Source organism: Heteronotia binoei, chromosome 19, assembly GCF_032191835.1.
Source record: "Heteronotia binoei isolate CCM8104 ecotype False Entrance Well chromosome 19, APGP_CSIRO_Hbin_v1, whole genome shotgun sequence".
NCBI lineage: Eukaryota > Metazoa > Chordata > Lepidosauria > Squamata > Gekkonidae > Heteronotia > Heteronotia binoei.
This window is the reverse complement of record NC_083241.1, coordinates 36,389,325-36,406,939: the sequence shown is the minus strand read 5'-3', so window position 1 is coordinate 36,406,939 and position 17,615 is coordinate 36,389,325. Positions and strand designations below refer to the sequence as shown.

The 17,615-nt window shown below is 47.4% G+C and overlaps 1 protein-coding gene across 2 annotated transcripts in view; it reads left to right on the top strand.

The window, feature by feature from the left end:
- Window positions 1-17,615, top strand: part of SCAPER (S-phase cyclin A associated protein in the ER) — a 251,036-nt gene that overhangs the window by 178,387 nt on the left and 55,034 nt on the right. For both annotated transcript variants that reach the window (XM_060259908.1, XM_060259909.1), the window contains one exon: window positions 15,408-15,637. In XM_060259908.1, the coding sequence (XP_060115891.1) occupies window positions 15,408-15,637 (230 nt within the window). The remainder of the gene's footprint in view (window positions 1-15,407; window positions 15,638-17,615) is intronic.

The following is a 17,615-nucleotide window of genomic DNA, read 5'->3' as shown; positions in this document are numbered from 1 at the left end:
GGAAGAATGCGCACCTCTCACCCTCCAGAGTCCTCTAAGCAGATGTGAGCTGTACTAGACCAGTTGTGAGGTGAACTAGAGAGCCAGTTTGGTGTGGTGGTTAAGTGTGCAGACTCTTATCTGAGAGAACCAGGTTTGATTCCCCGCCGCTCCACTTGCAGCTGCTGGAATGGCCTCGGGTCAGCCATAGCTCTCGCAGAGCTGTCCTTGAAAGGGCAACTTCTGTGAGAACTCTCTCAATCCCACCCACCTCACAGGATGTCTGTTGTGGGGGAGGAAGGGAAAGGAGATTGTGAGCTGTTCTGAGACTCTGATTCAGAGAGAAGCGCAGGGTATAAATCTGCAGTCGTCGTCGTCTTCCTCACCACCACCCTACCGTATCAGAACAGGGGAAATGACTCCCCTGTGGGGGAGCAAGATACACAGCTGCCTTCTAGAACTCCACAGACATGGCTCTGGAAATCAAAGGCTAGGACATCCCGTCTCTGTCTGATAAAACCTCAGTTGTGTTATATTGATTCAGGTGGGCAGCCATGTTGGTCTGAAGCAGCAATGCAGAGTTGGAGGCCAGTGGCACCTTTAAGAACAACAGCATTTTATTTAAAGTGTAAGCCGGGGTAGCCAAACTGCAGCTCAGGAACCACATGTGGCTCTTCCACGCATATTGTGTGGCTCTTGAAGCCTCCACCGCCCTGTCAGCTGGCTTGGAGAAGGCATTTCTCTCTTTAAATTGCTTTCCCCAAGCCGAGCCAGCCAGCAGCCTGGAGAATGCATTTAAAGTTAAAGTTGCTTTCTTTCCACCCCTCCCTCCCTCCCTCCCTCCCTTCCTTCCTTCCTTCCTTCCTTCCTTCCTTCCTTCCTTCCTTCCTTCCTTCCTTCCTTCCTTCCTTCCTCCCTCCCTCCCTCCCTCCCTCCCTCCCTCCCTCCCTCCCTCCCTCCCTCCTTCCTTCTGGCTTTCAATCATCTGACATTTATTCTATGCAATTCTTACATTAAGCAAGTTTGACCACCCCTGCTATGAGCTTAAATAAAACTTTGTATGCTTAAACTCTGTTCAGTTGTGGTGTACGTGAGAATCATCCAGGAGGAACAAGATCTCCATTTCATAAAAACCATAAGCTCTTTCTCGGTCATCCCCATTGGGGGCCATCGGATCCTGGAAGGCTAAGCTCTCAATCCTCGGTGCGTGCATCTTTAGAGTTTCTCAGACCTTTGACGATTTTCCTTGGGGAATCTTGACTTCTGGATCTCGGCAAAGTGGAAATGGATGTGTTTCCCTAAAGCTGGCTGTGAAATATGCTGTGTGCACATTTAGAGAATGGGCGCTACAGAAATCGGATATAATAAATATCCTCCCCTCTCATCAATTGCCTGAGTGACCCAGGCCATTGTGGCAAGGTTGCTATTGGATAATCCCCGCATGCGCCATTTGGGCTGGGTGCTCCTGAAATCCAGATTTTTTTAGGCTGAACGACAACAATCGTTTCTCAGAGCAGAGTCTCAGACCTGCCGGCTCAGAGCCTCACACAGGACAGCAATCTACTTATCCCTTCATCTCACCGCTTAAGTCCTGAATGCCTGTCATATCGGAGACTTAGGGACTCAGACAAAGTGGTGCTCCGCTTTCGCCTTTTCCCAAAAGTGTCTACAAGAAGGGTCCTGTTAACTGGCAGTTCTTTGCATACTAGTTCAAGGGCTTTTAAATCGAAATCTTAGGGAGAGATGTCAGCGAAAATTCTGCCCATTCCTTGAAACTGTTCTTAGTTTTTAAATTTATTTCTTTTATTGGGTTTATATTCCGCCCTCCCCGCCGAAGCAGGCTCAGGGCAGCTCACAATACATAAAGGTAAAGGTAGTCCCCTGTGCAAGCACCAGTCGTTTCCAACTCTGAGGTGACGTTGCTTTCACAACGTTTTCACGGCAGACTTTTTACGGGGTGGTTTGCCATTGCCTTCCCTCAGTCTTTTACACTTCTCCCCCAGCAAGCTGGGTAATCATTGTACCAACCTCGGAAGGATGGAAGGCTGAGTCCACCTGGAGCCGGCTACCTGAACCAGCTTCCGCTGGGATCGAACTCATGTCATGAGCAGAGGGTTCCGACTGCAGTACTGCAGCTTTACCACTCTGCGCCCAGGGGGCTCTTTTCACAATACATAGCTTACAATAAAAACATTTACATTAAAAGCATTAAACAGTTTAAAAATAATTTGGTGCTAGTTTCGATACAGATTTAAGATGGCGTTCAATGTTCTTAAGCATCTGTTGGATCTAGCATCTCGATGGCGGTGGTCAGCATCTCAGTTAAACGCTAACGGAAACGGTGTCCTCTTACAAGCCTTGGGGAACTGGGCAAGGTCCCGCAAGGCTCTGACCTCAGGCCGTTGGTTCCACCAAAATCAAACAAATACGAGAGAATCTTTTTATTTTGGACCACGATTATCACAGCAGCTTAGCAGCTGCTGCTTAGCCAGTTAGTTATTTCTTGATTTTCAGCAAATGCTGTCTTCCCATTTCTGGAAAGGTGCAGACATAATAATTCGTAATGCAGCCTTAAAATCCCATATTTCAGTGTGCGTCTTTGGTTTGGCAAGGCTCACGTGCTGCATTTCGATACTCGTTCTTTTTTTTTTGTGCGTGTTTTAAAAATAACCTCCGTGGGGCAAGACAGATTAATTTCTAATCATGTGTTCTCATATAGATCAAAGGGCCCTTCCCAAATTTTTTTTTTTTGAGGGGGGGAACCTAGCTGGCCAAACCAAGAAGGAACCTGAGCTCACCTGAACTTCGTCTTAGGTGCTTTTGTTCATTCATGCTAGGGCTTTTCTCTCAGAACTAATACAGCCCACCAAGGGTTAAACAATCTCACCGTTTTGCAAGCCAGGGAATTAAAAACTAACCAAGGAGAACTGGATTCTTGTTCCCTCTGATCCTTAAGCATAGTGTCTAAATTGTTTTCATTTTATGGTCAGGTTAGGCATGAGAAGCTGGGTTCAGGTAGCCGGCTCCAGGCTGACTCAGCCTTCCATACTTCCGAGGTCGGTAAAATGAGTACCCAGCTTACTGGGGGGGGCGGGTATGGATAAAAGGAAGTACTTCTTCACCCAAAGGGTGATTAACATGTGGAATTCACTGCCGCAGGAGGTGGTGGCGGCTACAAGCATAGCTGGCTTCAAGAGGTGATTGGATAAAAATACGGAGCAGAGGTCCATCAGTGGCTATTAACCACAGTGTGTGTGTGTGTGTATTTTGGCCACTGTGTGACACAGAGTGTTGGACTGGATGGGCCATTGGCCTGATCCAACATGGCTTCTCTTATGTTCTTATGAAAGTGTAGATGACCAGGGAAGGCAGTAGCAAACCACCACATAAAAAAGTCTGCCGTGAAAATGTCGTGATGCGACATCACCCCAGAGTCGAAAACGACTGGTTCTTGCCCTTTACCTTTACCTTTTTTAGACATGAGCACAGCGCATTTTAACTTGGACAGGGCTGAGCTGACATCTAGGAGTTGGAAGACAGCACACTTCTGCTCTGTAAATGGGCCAATCCAGTTAAAACACACAGTTGTTGGAGTTTTTTTAAGATCTCTCAAGGAACAGGTCTGGGAAATCACCTCTTATATCGGCACATTTTATTTCTGATACTTCAAAATGCTTCCTTTCCTACCCAGAGTAGCTAACATTAATGGTAAAATATCAGCATTCCAGAAAAATTAATTAATTAATTATCGGTGTGCCGCCTGTTCATGTATGAATTGCTGTCCATCAATAAAAGTGTTGCTCTCAGGACCTTCTTGGTTGTGACCCCTTCTCATGAAGTTGGACTGGTTCCTTAATCCCCGGGGCAAAAGATGTCAGGATTTGAGATTATTGGTTTTCTCCTGTGCTTCTGCTCGCTCATATTAGTGTTTTTTTTTAATGGTTTGCGTTTTTTCCTGAGAATTTTTTAGTGTAATTTCTATTTTTATCGGGTTTTTATTATCTGCATTGCTGAGGTTGGCTGCATTGTGACCCTCTGTTGAACAAATATCATTTGGCACGATGGGATACAAAATGGGATCTCACAGAACTTTTGCTGTCAGCAGCAGCGCTTGGCAGCACAAGGCGATTCCTTGAGCTCTACAACTCGTGAAAAATTCCCACCGGTGTTAAAATTACAATAGCATACCTGGGAAGCATCTTTCACCCTTCAGGCCTAAGAAACAACTGAAACTCTCCCTTATAATAATTCCACGGCAACAGGTACCAAAAGAGAACAGAACTCTATGTGCCAGGCCATAACCAACCAGCCACAGAGAGCAGCCAACATTTGAAGTGAAAAACAAACCTAAATCAAAGGGTTTTTTTTTTTACCTTTAGGGATTGCATTAAAAAAGCTATACCATACAATAAGGGAGCGTCAACAAAATCGCATCTGTGCGTGCCGTAACACCTATTATCTCTTTTTAATTTTTTTTTAAAATTAAAATAAAGAGTGGGAGCCAGTTTTATTCAGAAGTGAGTCTCTCTGAGTTCCATGGAACTCACTCTCAAACTAACAATGCCTAGGATTGTAGTTTGGTTCTCTTTCTGTCACATCTTGCAATTTAAACTGTTTCCGTACGGTTTATGACCCAGTTCTGAAACAAACAAACGTGCGGAGCTTTTAAATCTCATTTTAACATTTTAGGAGATTGTCTTCCATTCAAAACCGTTTTTTAAAAAAAGCTGTAAAGCACAGTGGAAAGCCAAATATTGAAATAAACAGCTAGGGTGGCGTTTCTTGTCCAGCGTCATCGGGGCTGGCGTTTAGCATTCCGTTTTTCCTAGCCATTGTTCTCCTACGGGTTTTTCTTCTCGGGAGGCTGAAGGACTGGAAATGTCAGGAGCTGAAAGCTTTGTTTAGTCCCGGCCAGGTAACGCCAGTCAGTTCTATCTCTCCCCCCTCCCCCCCCCCCCGCCACCCTGCTATTGGCCTCAACCCTGACCTCGGCGGACCACCCACCTTCGGAAGCAGCCTAGGCTCAGAGCTTAATTGTTCAGTTTGCAGAGAAGGGAGCCGGCAGTATTTACTGCAAAATACACTCCAAAAGTGCACCTTTATCTTTTCCCCCCCAAAAAAGTTTCTGTTCGGGCAAGCCCAGAGGCTTTATGTCTGCAGAAACCCCCGCAGACCTGCTGATTTACCCGAGCAGGGTTCAGACACGAGGACCAAAGTGATCGGAGACTTTAAAAAACAGTGCAAGGTGTACGGCGTCTTCCCCTCCCCTCCTTCTGCATACGTCCCCCAAGGCAATCCTACCTAGAAGCACTTTGTGCTTTTAAGAGTAAATGCAGTTGCAAAATATTATCTTGTTATCCTGTGGCGGCAGCCGAGAGATACTTTAGGTAAACCTGGGGATTTTTTTTAATAGCACAGCCCTGCTAATGTTTCTGTTCTGTCCGTCACTCTTGCCATAAATTGTTCGTACAATGCTTAATTGTGCCGGGGAGAGAGAGGGAGAGATTGTTGTTGCAGGGGTGAAACCTGAGCTTCAGATTCATATTTTTTGAAAAAAAAAAAAACCCAAAAAATTGGGATAGTCTAGCTTCTCCACTCCCAATTCAAAGCTGAGACGCACAAGAGAAGCCGTTGATATTGACAGGCAATTGGAAGACTTCTCTGTTTTATCCTCTCATGCATCTACAGCTATGATTCTAGCTCAAAGGGTCATCTCCGTCTCTCTTCTTGCTGAGCCATGAATTTGGGGTTCTACTTAGCTAGGCTGCTTGACAACAATGCGTTTTGCAGAAGGCAGGAAGTATTCTGACATCACTAAACCCTGAAAGTTCAGCAGATGCCATCTGAGCCAGAGCAGAGATCTGCGGGGTGGGGCTCACTTCCTTCTTTCCCTACGCAAAGAGCCAGTCTTGCCTTTCCTCCACCTCAGTGGAACAGAAACACCCAGGAGGAGGTTCCATCTTCGCGTCTGCACGGTTTGCGATCGTCTCCAACCCCATGGCAGCCAGGGCTGGTGCATGGGAGTAGGCGAGGTAGGTGGCTGCCTAGGGTGCCACCCCATCTGGAGCACCACTAGGCGCCCCCTTACTCCCCTTGCCCCCTCCTCAGCTGAAAGACGCCACTTGGGCGCTGCACTTTTTGGAGGCTTCCTTAGAAGCCTCTGAAGAGCGCGGTGTTTAGTGATGATGTCACTAGTGATGTCATTGTGCCGCGCATGCTATGCGCACACAAAAAAACCCCAAAAGGGCCTGGGGGGGCGTGGCGCAGGGGTCTGCTGGGAGCCTGATGGCAGCCATTTTGTGGTTAACCATGACCGTTCTGCTCTGGAGCCAGGTCATCTTTGCAAATTGTTTGAACAGCATTTTCTCCGTGACTGGGAAAGATAGCCGAACAGAGATTACTGTATAAAGCTTGTGTGCTTCGAGAGCAGATCGATTTTTTTTTTTTTTACATTTAACACAATAATATCTGCCTCTTCGCTGGCTGTACTCAGGCATCTCCAAACCACTTGGTCAGGCGCATTGCAATAGCTAGTAGCCACCAGGCACTGAGGCATCTTGAGCTGTCAACAGGTTATCGCCTCGCTTTGCGCACGGGCTGAGCACGGCAGCAGTTTTATCCGTAAGTGTGCTTTCTTAGCAAGTCATCTGAAGAAATATTAGCCTACAGCAGGAGTCCCCATCCTGTGAACGTATGAAGCTGCCTTATACGGAGTCAGACCCTCAGTCCATCAAAGTCCGTATTGCCTACTCAGACCGGCAGCGGCTCTCCAGACTGAGATTTTTCCCGCCTGCTTGCCTGGACCCTTATTAGTTGGAGATGCCGGGGATTGAACCTGGGACCTTCTGCTTACCAAGCAGATGCTCTACCACTGAGCCACCGTCCCTCCCCTGAGTTTATGTCACTCATTGGACGAACTGTAGAATGGCCAGATCAGGAAGCACCATCCAAGATGGAGTCCCCAGAACCTGCCTGACCATCCTCACGTTTGGTCAGCCAGCCTATTTTTGTTCATTTGAAGCCTTGTTTTCTTGATATTGCTCAGAGCAGACTTTAAAAGGATAGTGTTAAAAATGACCAGGCGTCTGCCAACCAATATAAAAATCGCACCAGGATCCCTTCTTGAGCGTGTGGGCCCGTTTAGAATTCTGACGTGCCATGGTGGGCACAGCCAAATAGAAAATGGCTGCCGCTGCAGTGACACAGCGTAGATCCTTGTGGCGGTAGCAGCTGCTGCCAAAGCAAAAAAAAAAAAAAAATAATCTGCAATGTCTTCAAAGGCTCCAAGCCATTTCTGCCTGCCTAGGGTGAGGAAAGCAAGACTCAGTACCAAGCAATGCACTCCTGAAGCTGTAGTCATCAAGGGTGGATCGCAAGCTGATTCCGTGAACCGTGGAAGGCCGTACCCCCTCGACTGCACCTGGGTGGCAAAGTTCTTAATGTTGTTTCAGCTTCTTTGAAGGGTTCTGTCAAAACTTTTCAAGGTTTTGCTATTTAAAAGGAAGCTGAGGGTCACCTGGCACAGGAGCAGCCCCACACCTCAGTCTTGTAGCAGGTTTTAATCATTTTGCCCTCTAGATACAAGGCCCAACCCTCACTAATGACTAAAAGGTAAGCCGGTTTTAGAACTACTCTGTTACATTGCCTTTAATAGGAATTCAGGGCACGGCGAGTGATACGGCCCTCATCAGCCTTGCGCTAAAAGGACCTGACACATCTGGGATGGAATTCTAGCAGGAGCTCCTTTGCATATTAGGCCACACACCCCTGATGTGGCCAATCCTCTAAGAGTTTACAAAAAAGAGCCTTGTGAGCTTTTGGAGGATAGGCTACATCATGAGTATGTGGCCTAATATGCAAAGGAGCTCCTGCTAGAATTCCACTTCTGGACACATCCATCTTTCTGTATTCATCCGGGGATTTCTTGGGGCCAAACAGGAATGGCTAAGGATTCTGGGACTGGAATACCAAGCGGGATTTTTTGAAATACAGTTATCAGACACACAGGACTCCAATTCAAATCGAGACCACAAGGGAAGAGAGTTTAGGCCTCCTCTTCCCTGGCAACTTTTTCCTGAGCTGAAATCGCTTTGGGGAGTTCCTTTTTGTTTCATAGTGGAAACACACAAGTCCTAGCACAGATAACTGTACGTTTGCCTCATTGGCACACACAGCATCTCCGTGGGGCCATTTCAGATTGGGAAGTTGCCACAGGGTACATTTGATGCTGTCTTCATGTTGTGGTCCTAATCTAGATTGAGCCCCGTACGCCCGGTAACTAAATATTGAATTGAATAACCGGAAGCTCCAGTTACAGAACTCTTTATATCTTATCTGATATCTTGTCTCTCAGTAATATCAATCACATCGCCTTCAATCTGCCCAGAATTGCAGTGGTAAAGAGACAACGGTAGCAATGGCATGTGAACTATTTTAAAATTTCTGGAGAGTCAGTCCCTTCTGATGTATCCAGTATTTTGTTCAGCCGGCCTGACCTTTCTTCTGTTTTAAACCAACAATGGGCTGTTGTGAACATTCCCAGGGCCGGCAGGTGGGAGTAGGCGGGGTAGGTGACTGCCTAGAGCGCCACCCTACTTCCCTTTGCTCCGGCAGAGCACTCCTCCTCGAAGGCCGGATCAGAGGAGCGCTACATAGAGAAGTATGCTTTTCAGAGGCTTTTTCTGTAAGGGAAAGTGGCGGCATGGCAGCACTCTCGCGCACCTCACGTCGCTTCCTCGCCTGCCCTGGGTGATGACGTGTGACATCATCACACCGCGTGCAAGATACTTTTCACTACGGAGCTTGTGGGGGGAGGCACAGTGCAGGGGTCTGCCTCGAGCAGCAGAGCCCTAGTGCTGGACCTGAGCATTCCATAGCTGACATCTCCATTCCTCCAGCCAGTCCCGCGACGTCACATCAGTTTAGCCGATAGGTGCCAGAGACTTTTGTCGCCACATTAAAAAAAAAAAAGGTAAAGGTAGTCCCCCGTGCAAGCACCAGTCGTTTCCTATTCTGGGGTGATGTTGCATCACGACGTTTTCACGGCAGACTTTTTACGGGGTGGTTTGCCGTTGCCTTCCCCGGTCATCTCCACTTCACCCCCCAGCAAGCTGGGTCCTCATTTTACCTGCCTTGGAAGGATGGAAGGCTGAGTCAACCTTGAGCCGGCTACTTGAACCCAGCTCATGAGCAGAGAGCTCAGACTGCAATACTACAGCTTTACCACTCTGCACCACAGGGCTCACACATTAGCCCATTACAACAGAGAGAGATGTTTAATACTGCAGAAGAAATACAACCCATCCACCCCCTCCATTGCCACCCGTCTGAAATTACAAAGCATTCAGAGGGGGAACTGCTCGTACAAAATATCGCAGATAATTTAAAAAACTTCTCAGGGAAAAACAGCAGTCTGCCGCGTGAGCAATGCGTACCGTGTTAATTGCTTTGAAATTACAGTATCTTGCCTTACTAATTAAATAGGTGCATGTGTTTTAAATATAATCCATCTACTTTGGTAGACAATCAGAATCATTAGGCATGAATTACCCCAGTCTGTGTAAATTACAGGAGGAACATAATCCCCTTTCTTCAGCCGAACTTGGATAGACGGCCAAAGTCTTCTCACTTGCTAGCTTGGCTCGCGACCAGGAACAGACTATTACAGTGAATTTTAAATACCTACTCTAGGCCCCGAGCTAATGAATAATAAAAAAAATGTGCATGTTGTTCTGTGTCACCGAGTGTTACCATATTCCCACCGAGAGGGATACAGCGCTAAGTGATGGGGTGGCCGTCTCTCACGGACGCGCCCCGATGCCATTAAGTGGGAAGAGTTTCAGAGAGAAAAATTTTGTCAAAGTCAGCTTGATTATTGATCAAACGCTGATTCCCAGAGTTCATTTGGAAGGTGCGTGGCTCAGCCGCTTTGCTGAAGCGGCATGACAGTTCCAGGTCTGGTTATTATCTGGGTAAGAGACTTCCTCCACCTGACGCGCCGTCTTATGCTGTACGTTTATGTGTTTTTATTTAATTATTTGATCAGGGGAGTCAAACATGCAGCCCGAGGGCCAAATTGCCCCTGGAGGGTTCCTATCAGGACCCTGAGCAACCGGCTGTCGTCTGCTTTCTTCTCCCTCTCGTTTCCTTCCGCATCACAGCTTGCTTTGTCAGGCTTGCTCAATTGCACAGGAGGTACAGAGCAAAACCTCTGTTTTCTCCATTGGTTGAGGCTCGTTTCTTAGAGGGGAAGGGTGGGGGGAGAGAGCTTGCTTTGTCAGGCTCTCTCTATCGCACAGCAGAGCTACTGAGCCAAGTCTCTGTTCCTTCTTTTGGCTGAGGCTCCTCCCCCTCCTGGTCCCCCGGGGAAGGAAGGAAAGAGCCAGAGCTTCCTTTGCCCAGTTCCCTGGATTCTATGGGAGAGATACAAAGAAAGCACCTTTAAGACCAATGAGTGCTAATGTTTTTTTAAGCATTTTTTAAAAATCTTTATATCTGTGTCTTCAGGTCATGAAAAGTTTGAAAACAGCTTTACTTAGGGTTATCCCCCAGCAGAGCACAGTCATTCCTGTTTTGATGAAACTAACAGAAACTGTTTTGCTGAGCAGACAGGTTAAAACAGATAAAAGGAAGTAGTTCTTCACCCAAAGGGTGATTAACATGTGGAATTCACTGCCACAGGAGGTGGTGGCGGCTACAAGCATAGCCACCTTCAAGAGGGGGTTAGATAAAAATATGGAGCAGAGGTCCATCAGTGGCTATTAGCCACAGTGTGTGTGTGTGTGTGTGTGTGTGTGTGTGTGTGTGTATTTGGCCGCTGTGTGACACAGAGTGTTGGACGGGAGGGGTCATTGGCCTGATCCAACATGGCTTCTCTTATGTGACACAGAGTGTTGGACTGGATGGGCCATTGGCCTGATCCAACATGGCTTCTCTTATGTTCTTATGTGACACAGAGTGTTGCACTGGATGGGCCACTGGCCTGATCCAACATGGCTTCTCTTATGTTCTTATGTGACACAGAGTGTTGGACTGGATGGGCCATTGGCCTGATCCAACATGGCTTCTCTTATGTTCTTATGTGACACAGAGTGTTGCACTGGATGGGCCACTGGCCTGATCCAACATGGCTTCTCTTATGTTCTTATGTGACACAGAGTGTTAGACTGGATGGGCCATTGGCCTGATCCAACATGGCTTCTCTTATGTTCTTATGTGACACAGAGTGTTGCACTGGATGGGCCACTGGCCTGATCCAACATGGCTTCTCTTATGTTCTTATGTGACACAGAGTGTTGCACTGGATGGGCCACTGGCCTGATCCAACATGGCTTCTCTTATGTTCTTACGTGACACAGAGTGTTAGACTGGATGGGCCATTGGCCTGATCCAACATGGCTTCTCTTATGTTCTTATGTGACACAGAGTTTTGGACTGGATGGGCCATTGGCCTGATCCAACATGGCTTCTCTTATGTTCTTATGTGACACAGAATGTTGGACTGGATGGGCCATTGGCCTGATCTAACATGGCTTCTCTTATGTTCTTATGTTTTGAAAGTACATGAACTGTCCCAGCAGGAGCACATGCTTTCAGTACTCCAGAGTCTCAGTTTACACTTTAGTTTTCCTTTTCCCCATTGTGGTGCTCATGGGCACCATGGCGCCCACCGATACTTCCACAAAGCTTTTCAGAAAGTGGGCAGAGCCACCACAAAGCACGGCTTGTCATCGGTTCTCCCCATTCAGACGAAAGGGTTTCCCATGGCAGCACTGCTCCTCCACCTTCTGTGGCTGCCATTTTGGGATATCATTTTGGGCTATAAAAACTGAACTTTGTAAGATGATCACCTACATTACAGCAGGGGTCCCCAACCCCAGGTCACGGACCGCTACCACTCCGTGGCCTGTTAGCAACCAGGCCGTGGAGTGAGGCAGAGGTGCCACAATGCCCCTTTCCCCCATCATGATCTGTGCTGTGCTGTGAGACAGGGGCCTAGGGAGCCTGTGAGGCCTGTGTCTCAGAAAGAGACAGCCTGCAATCCCCAGAACGCTTGGCGCTGGTTTTAGCCAGTCAGCATCCAAGTAGGCTCTGAGGGGAACTGTTTAAAAGCTCTCTCAGGAGACAAACGCTGTTCTTCCCTCCTGAGAGGCCAAGCAGGAAGGACGGCCGCTGTATAGGAGGAAGACCCTCACTCTGAGGGGGAGAGGGAGCAGGCCGAGGCCGGGGCCTTACAGGCTAGGAACAGTTCAGTTCATTTGCGTTAGGGACTTTATGTTTATTTTCCTTCACCCACATTACTGTAGTTTTAAAGCACCTTACCTGTTCACTTCCCCTTTATTGATTTCCCTGATTAAAACGAACCTTTTTCTTGTTCTTTGTTACTCTGCCTGGTCTACACGCCTGTTTTCTTGGCCAAAGCAAGGGATCTGAAGGGCTCGAGATGGGGCTCTGGGCCTTCCCAAGGGACCCTTAATTTCAGAGTGGTGGCAGCGTCAGGTGGCACCCCCATCTGGGCCATGACACCCCCACGTGGAACATGGACAGGTGAAAGAGGTAGCGTGGCCTCGCTCTGAGGCTTCCTCCCCCGCGGACGAAAGAGGCAGCATGGCCTCGCTCCGAAGCTGCCTCCCCTTGCAAGGGAAGCAGCCTTGGAACAAGGCAGAGCAGCCCCACCACCCCTTCCGGCTGCCTGGGACCCGGGAGGATGAAAGAGGCAGTGAGGCAGAGGAGAAGGAGAGGCAACCGCGGAGCAAGGCCACACCGCCTCTTCCGTCGACCCGGGTCTTGGGCAGGGGAAGGGACAGCACAATAGCAACCTTCGCCTATCCCTCATTTAAAGACATCCCCCCAACGATAAACAGGGAAGTGGCAGAAGCAGCCCCATTCTCTCCCCCCCCTTTAAAGACCTCCATGGGGGGCAGGAATGGGGCACAAGCGGGGGATGGCCGGGGCAGCAAAAAAAAAAAACCAGCACCACCCCACACACACACACACACACACACACTGGTCTGTGGGAAAACTGTCTTCCATGAAACCGGTCCTTGGTGCCAAAATGGTTGGGAGCCACTGCCTTACAGCCCCAAAAGAACACTAAGCAAAGTCTCTCTTACTGCTTTTCTTCCCCTAATTCATTGCGCAAAAAGCATAACTTTCTAAAACAGGTTTAACAGGCTGGATCCCAAGGTTCTTTGACGTGAGTAGAAGGCACTTCCTCTTGCTCAATGGACAGGTCTTTGACTTCTCTCCTTTCTCTTCTGGAGATGCAGCCCCCATCCGCTGTTCTCAGGGCCCCACCGGTCGGCTCCTCCAGGGGCACAAAAGACCACCGAAGCAGGAAGATTCAATTCATCGATGGAGTTTGCATCAGCGACTCTTGGGGTCCAACCTGTACAATATAAGTAATATCTGAGAGAAGGTTCCGTACGTGATGTTTTCGTCATTGTAACAAAAGCATCCCCACCTGCAATGCATTTCAAGTTCAGCCGCCGATTCTTGACCGTTTCAGCACGCAAGAACCACATTGGTCCGAGCAACCCTTTTTCTCCAGCTCTTGGAATGTTTCAGCACTTTCTCCTAGCTGGACAGCTCCAAGTGGAAATTGAGCAGGTCCAGGAACTGGACCACGTCTGGCACTTCCCCTTTTTATAAACTTAGTCCCAAAGAGTAAAGGAGGCAAGAAGTGAGACCAGCCTGTCCCAGAAGCTCCCCATTTTAGCTGATAAGTTTCATCTCTTAGACAGAGTTAGGGTAGGTAAGGCCAAATCCCCTGTGTTTGATTGTAGAGGTTAAGAGCAGAGGACTCTAATCTGGAGAACCAGTTTTGATTCCTCAACTCCTCCATAGGAAGCCTGCTGGGTAACCTTGGGCTAGTCACAGTTCTCTCAGAACTCTCTCAGCCCCACCTACCTCATACAGGTTGTCTGTTGTAGGAAGAGGAAGGGAAGGCGATTGTAAGCCGCTCCGAGACTCCTTCAGGTCGGGAAGGGCAGAACATAAAATCAAACCTTCTTCTTTACTTTCTTCTACACTCTGTTCTGAATCGAGGCCTGCAACCCAAACGTGTCCAAGACATCCTTCCAGTGTAAAAATGTCTGAGTCCAGTTTAGCAGACGAGCAGAACCATCATACTCGCCATGATAATTTGGGTCCTTCCATCTTTTTTAAAAAATCCACATCTTAAAGCGAATCTCTCAAGTGGAAGCAAGGTTTGAGTGTATTCGCATCTGCATATCTGTACAGTGGGTGCCGTGAGAACCAGTGTGGTGCAGCAGTTAAGAATGTTGGACTAGTTACACGGATGGCCAAACTTGCTTAACGTAAGAGCCACATAGATTAAATGTCAAGTGTTTGAGAGCCACAAGACATGAACATCAGATGTTTGAGAGCTGCAAGGAAGGAAGGCAAATAGATGGGGGAGGGAGAGGTGGAAAGAAAGCAACTTTAACATTAAATATATTCTGGAGGCCTCAAGCTGATTTGGCCTTGATAAGTGATTTAAAGAGAGAAATGCTTTCTCCAAGCTAGCTGATGGGGCAGCGGGGGGCTTCAGGAGCTACACAATATGTGTGAAAGAGCCACAGTGTGGCCATCTCTGAACTAGTATCTGGGAGATCCAGGTTCAAATCCTCACTTACGCCATGAAAGCTCACTGGGTGACCTTGGGCCTGTCACCCTCACTCAACCTAGTTTACCTCACAAGGTTGTTGTGAGATTAAAACGGGGGAGAGGAGAAAGATGTAAGCTGCTTTGGAGAAGAGGGTACAAATGATGGGGTACAAACGAAATAAAATCTATAAATGAATAAATTGCCTCCTTTTTTCCATCATTTTTTTCCCATGCAGCCTGCAGTTGACTTAAAATTTCTGTGGGAAATCCCTGCGTCCGGTAATATGAATGGGACAAAGAAAAGGGCATAAGGCAAATTAATGGGGCAGCTGGGGTTACTTGAGATCAGGCCGAGTTTACCTAAAATGTATTAACAGCATAAACGACCTGAAGCTGTGCTAAGTGGTGTTAACCAGCTGTAGTTGTACCAACTGCTAAACTGTGGACTCTGGCTGTATTATTGTTGGAGTTATGACCCTCTATTTTATGTATTATGTTTATGAGATATTTTAAATTTGTTGTGTTTAATCGGGTATGCTTTATTTATTGTTGATGCCATGTTTTAACGTTGTAAGCCACCCTGAGCCCTCCTTGCGGGATAGGGCGGGGAATAAATCACAAATTAAATTTTAAAAAATCAACTCTCAGAATCTAGGGTCTGACAGCAAGTAACAGAATGTTCCTTTCTTGTTATTTGCTGTTAACTTTTATGTTAACTTTAAAAGTAATTTAGAACGTGTTCATTTAAAAAAAAAAAAGCATAGAGATTCATTGACCATTGAATTCATTGATTCATTGAAATTCATTTGTTACGTGTGTAGGTTTATGTTCCGGATGACCTCAATGCCACTCTGGGAAGGACGGCCAACAAGCAGGTGTTTGAAGGTCTGACGACGGGCGTCCTCAGAATCGTGGCCGTGGTATTCCGGTGCTTGATCTCCCGCGTGCCTTACGGGAACCATCAAACCTGTGCCCCAAGGTCGCTTCAAGAAATGAAAAACAAGATGTCGCCCGTCGAAGCCTTCAACAGTCGGATACAGGACCTCATCAGGTGAGGAAACGGACACTATTTACAATATCAGTTGCTCAGAGTGTACCCAACACCGAAAGAAAATGCAAACAGCCCAATGCAAACAGCCTGTGGCCATAAATGACCACCACCACCACCACCACCCCAAAAAATGGGGGGAGATGGTTGGGCCTCTGAAGGTCATGTGACCAGGGCTTAATGCACAACCAGAGGAGAAGGAGATGATGATGATATTGGATTTATACCCTGCCCATCACTCTGAATCTCAGAGCAACTCACAATCTCCTTTACCTTCCTCCTCCACAAGGTAGGTGTGAGGTAGGTGGGGCTGAGAGAACTCTCCCAGAAGCTGCCCTTTCAAGGACAACTCTGCAAGAGCTATGGCTGACTCGAGGCCACGCCAGCAGCTGCGAGCGGGGAATCAAACCCGGTTCTCCCGGATAAGTGTCCGCACACTTAATCACTACACCAAACTGGCTCTCAAGGAGAGCAACCAGAATGCAGAAGAGCATATTTGGACAGGTGGGTGTTGGAGCGTGTGTTTCGGTTAGAATTAAAATCTCCCATAAGCGTTCCGTTTCACTTGCTGGTGAGGTTACTGTGTGCGGTAACGCATGCTCTTTCTTCAAAGTCAGTGAACCAAACGAATGTCTTAAACCTCATAAGAATGTGCCACATGCAAACTGCTTGTGCCCTTCCATGCTGTTTTGCCCTTCTGCACACTTATTAAGATTTTCTACAAAGATTTAGTCAGTTCCCCGTTTGAATGAATGGTGATGGGAAAGTCCTCCTGTTCTAGCCATCTCCCCCTAGCTTTATGAGATTCACCTCTGATACGCTGCTGCATTTAGAAAAAGGGAAAGGGAAACACCTGTGTCCAGTAATAATAATAATAATAAATTTATTTTTGTATCCCGCCCTCCCCTGCCAGAGGCAGGCTCAGGGCGCCTCACAGGACATGGTATAGCCATGATTTCAATAAAATACAATCATTACAGTAAACAGATTAAAATACAATTGAATTACATTTATAAATTAAGTTAAAAATTAGATAAAACAGTCATTGTAAGTTATTAATTAAGGTGCTACAATTCAGAAACATGTATAGGATGGCTAGAAGTCAATTTAGCCGGGTTCCATCTTAAAAGCAAGCTGAAAGAGGGCGGTTTTGCAAGCCCTGCGAAACTGATTCCGATGCCGCAGGGCTCGTATCTCCTCTGGGAGTTGATTCCACCATCGGGGGGGGCCATTGTTGAGAAGGCTTGCTCCCTCGTTGTTTTCAATCTAGCCTCTCTTGGTCCAGGGATTTTAAAAAGATTTTGGGAACTGGATCTCAGTGTTCTCTGGGGAACATATGGGGAGAGGCGGTCCCTAAGGTAGGCAGGTCCTCGGCCATACAGGGCTTTAAAGGTGATAACCAGCACCTTATAACCAACTCGATACACAACTGGCAGTAGGCGACAAGCTCTTTCTCCTTTTCTCATTGATTTCAGCCGGCGCTGAAGGCCTCACCTCCTTGATAAATAACGTCAAGAGGACATAGCTGCCCTTCTTCTCATTCCCCCATCCTGCAGCGTTCCAAAATTCCAAATGAGAGAAGATGAGTCTTAAGTTAAGGTTGAAACTTTGCAGCCTTAATCCGTGAGAATCAAATCAGAACATGCTTGGGCTGTGGACTCCCCCCCGCTCCTCCTTGCAAACCCTTAAGGACTAGCAGAGTCTTCGTGGTGTGAATTCACAGTTCAGAAGCTCTCCTGCTATGCCCCCATTTAGCACCAGTGACCTAATAGCTGTCTGGCAGCATCTTAAAAACATAAACTTGCATGGAAACAGGAGTGGAATTCTAGCAGGAGTTCCTTTGCATATTAGGCCATGCCCCCTGATATAGCCAGTCCTCCAAGAGCTTATAAAAAAGAGCCTTGTACGCTCTTGGGGGATTGGCTACATCGGGGGGGGGGGGGTGGCCTAATACGCAAAGAAGATCCTGCTAGAATTCCAC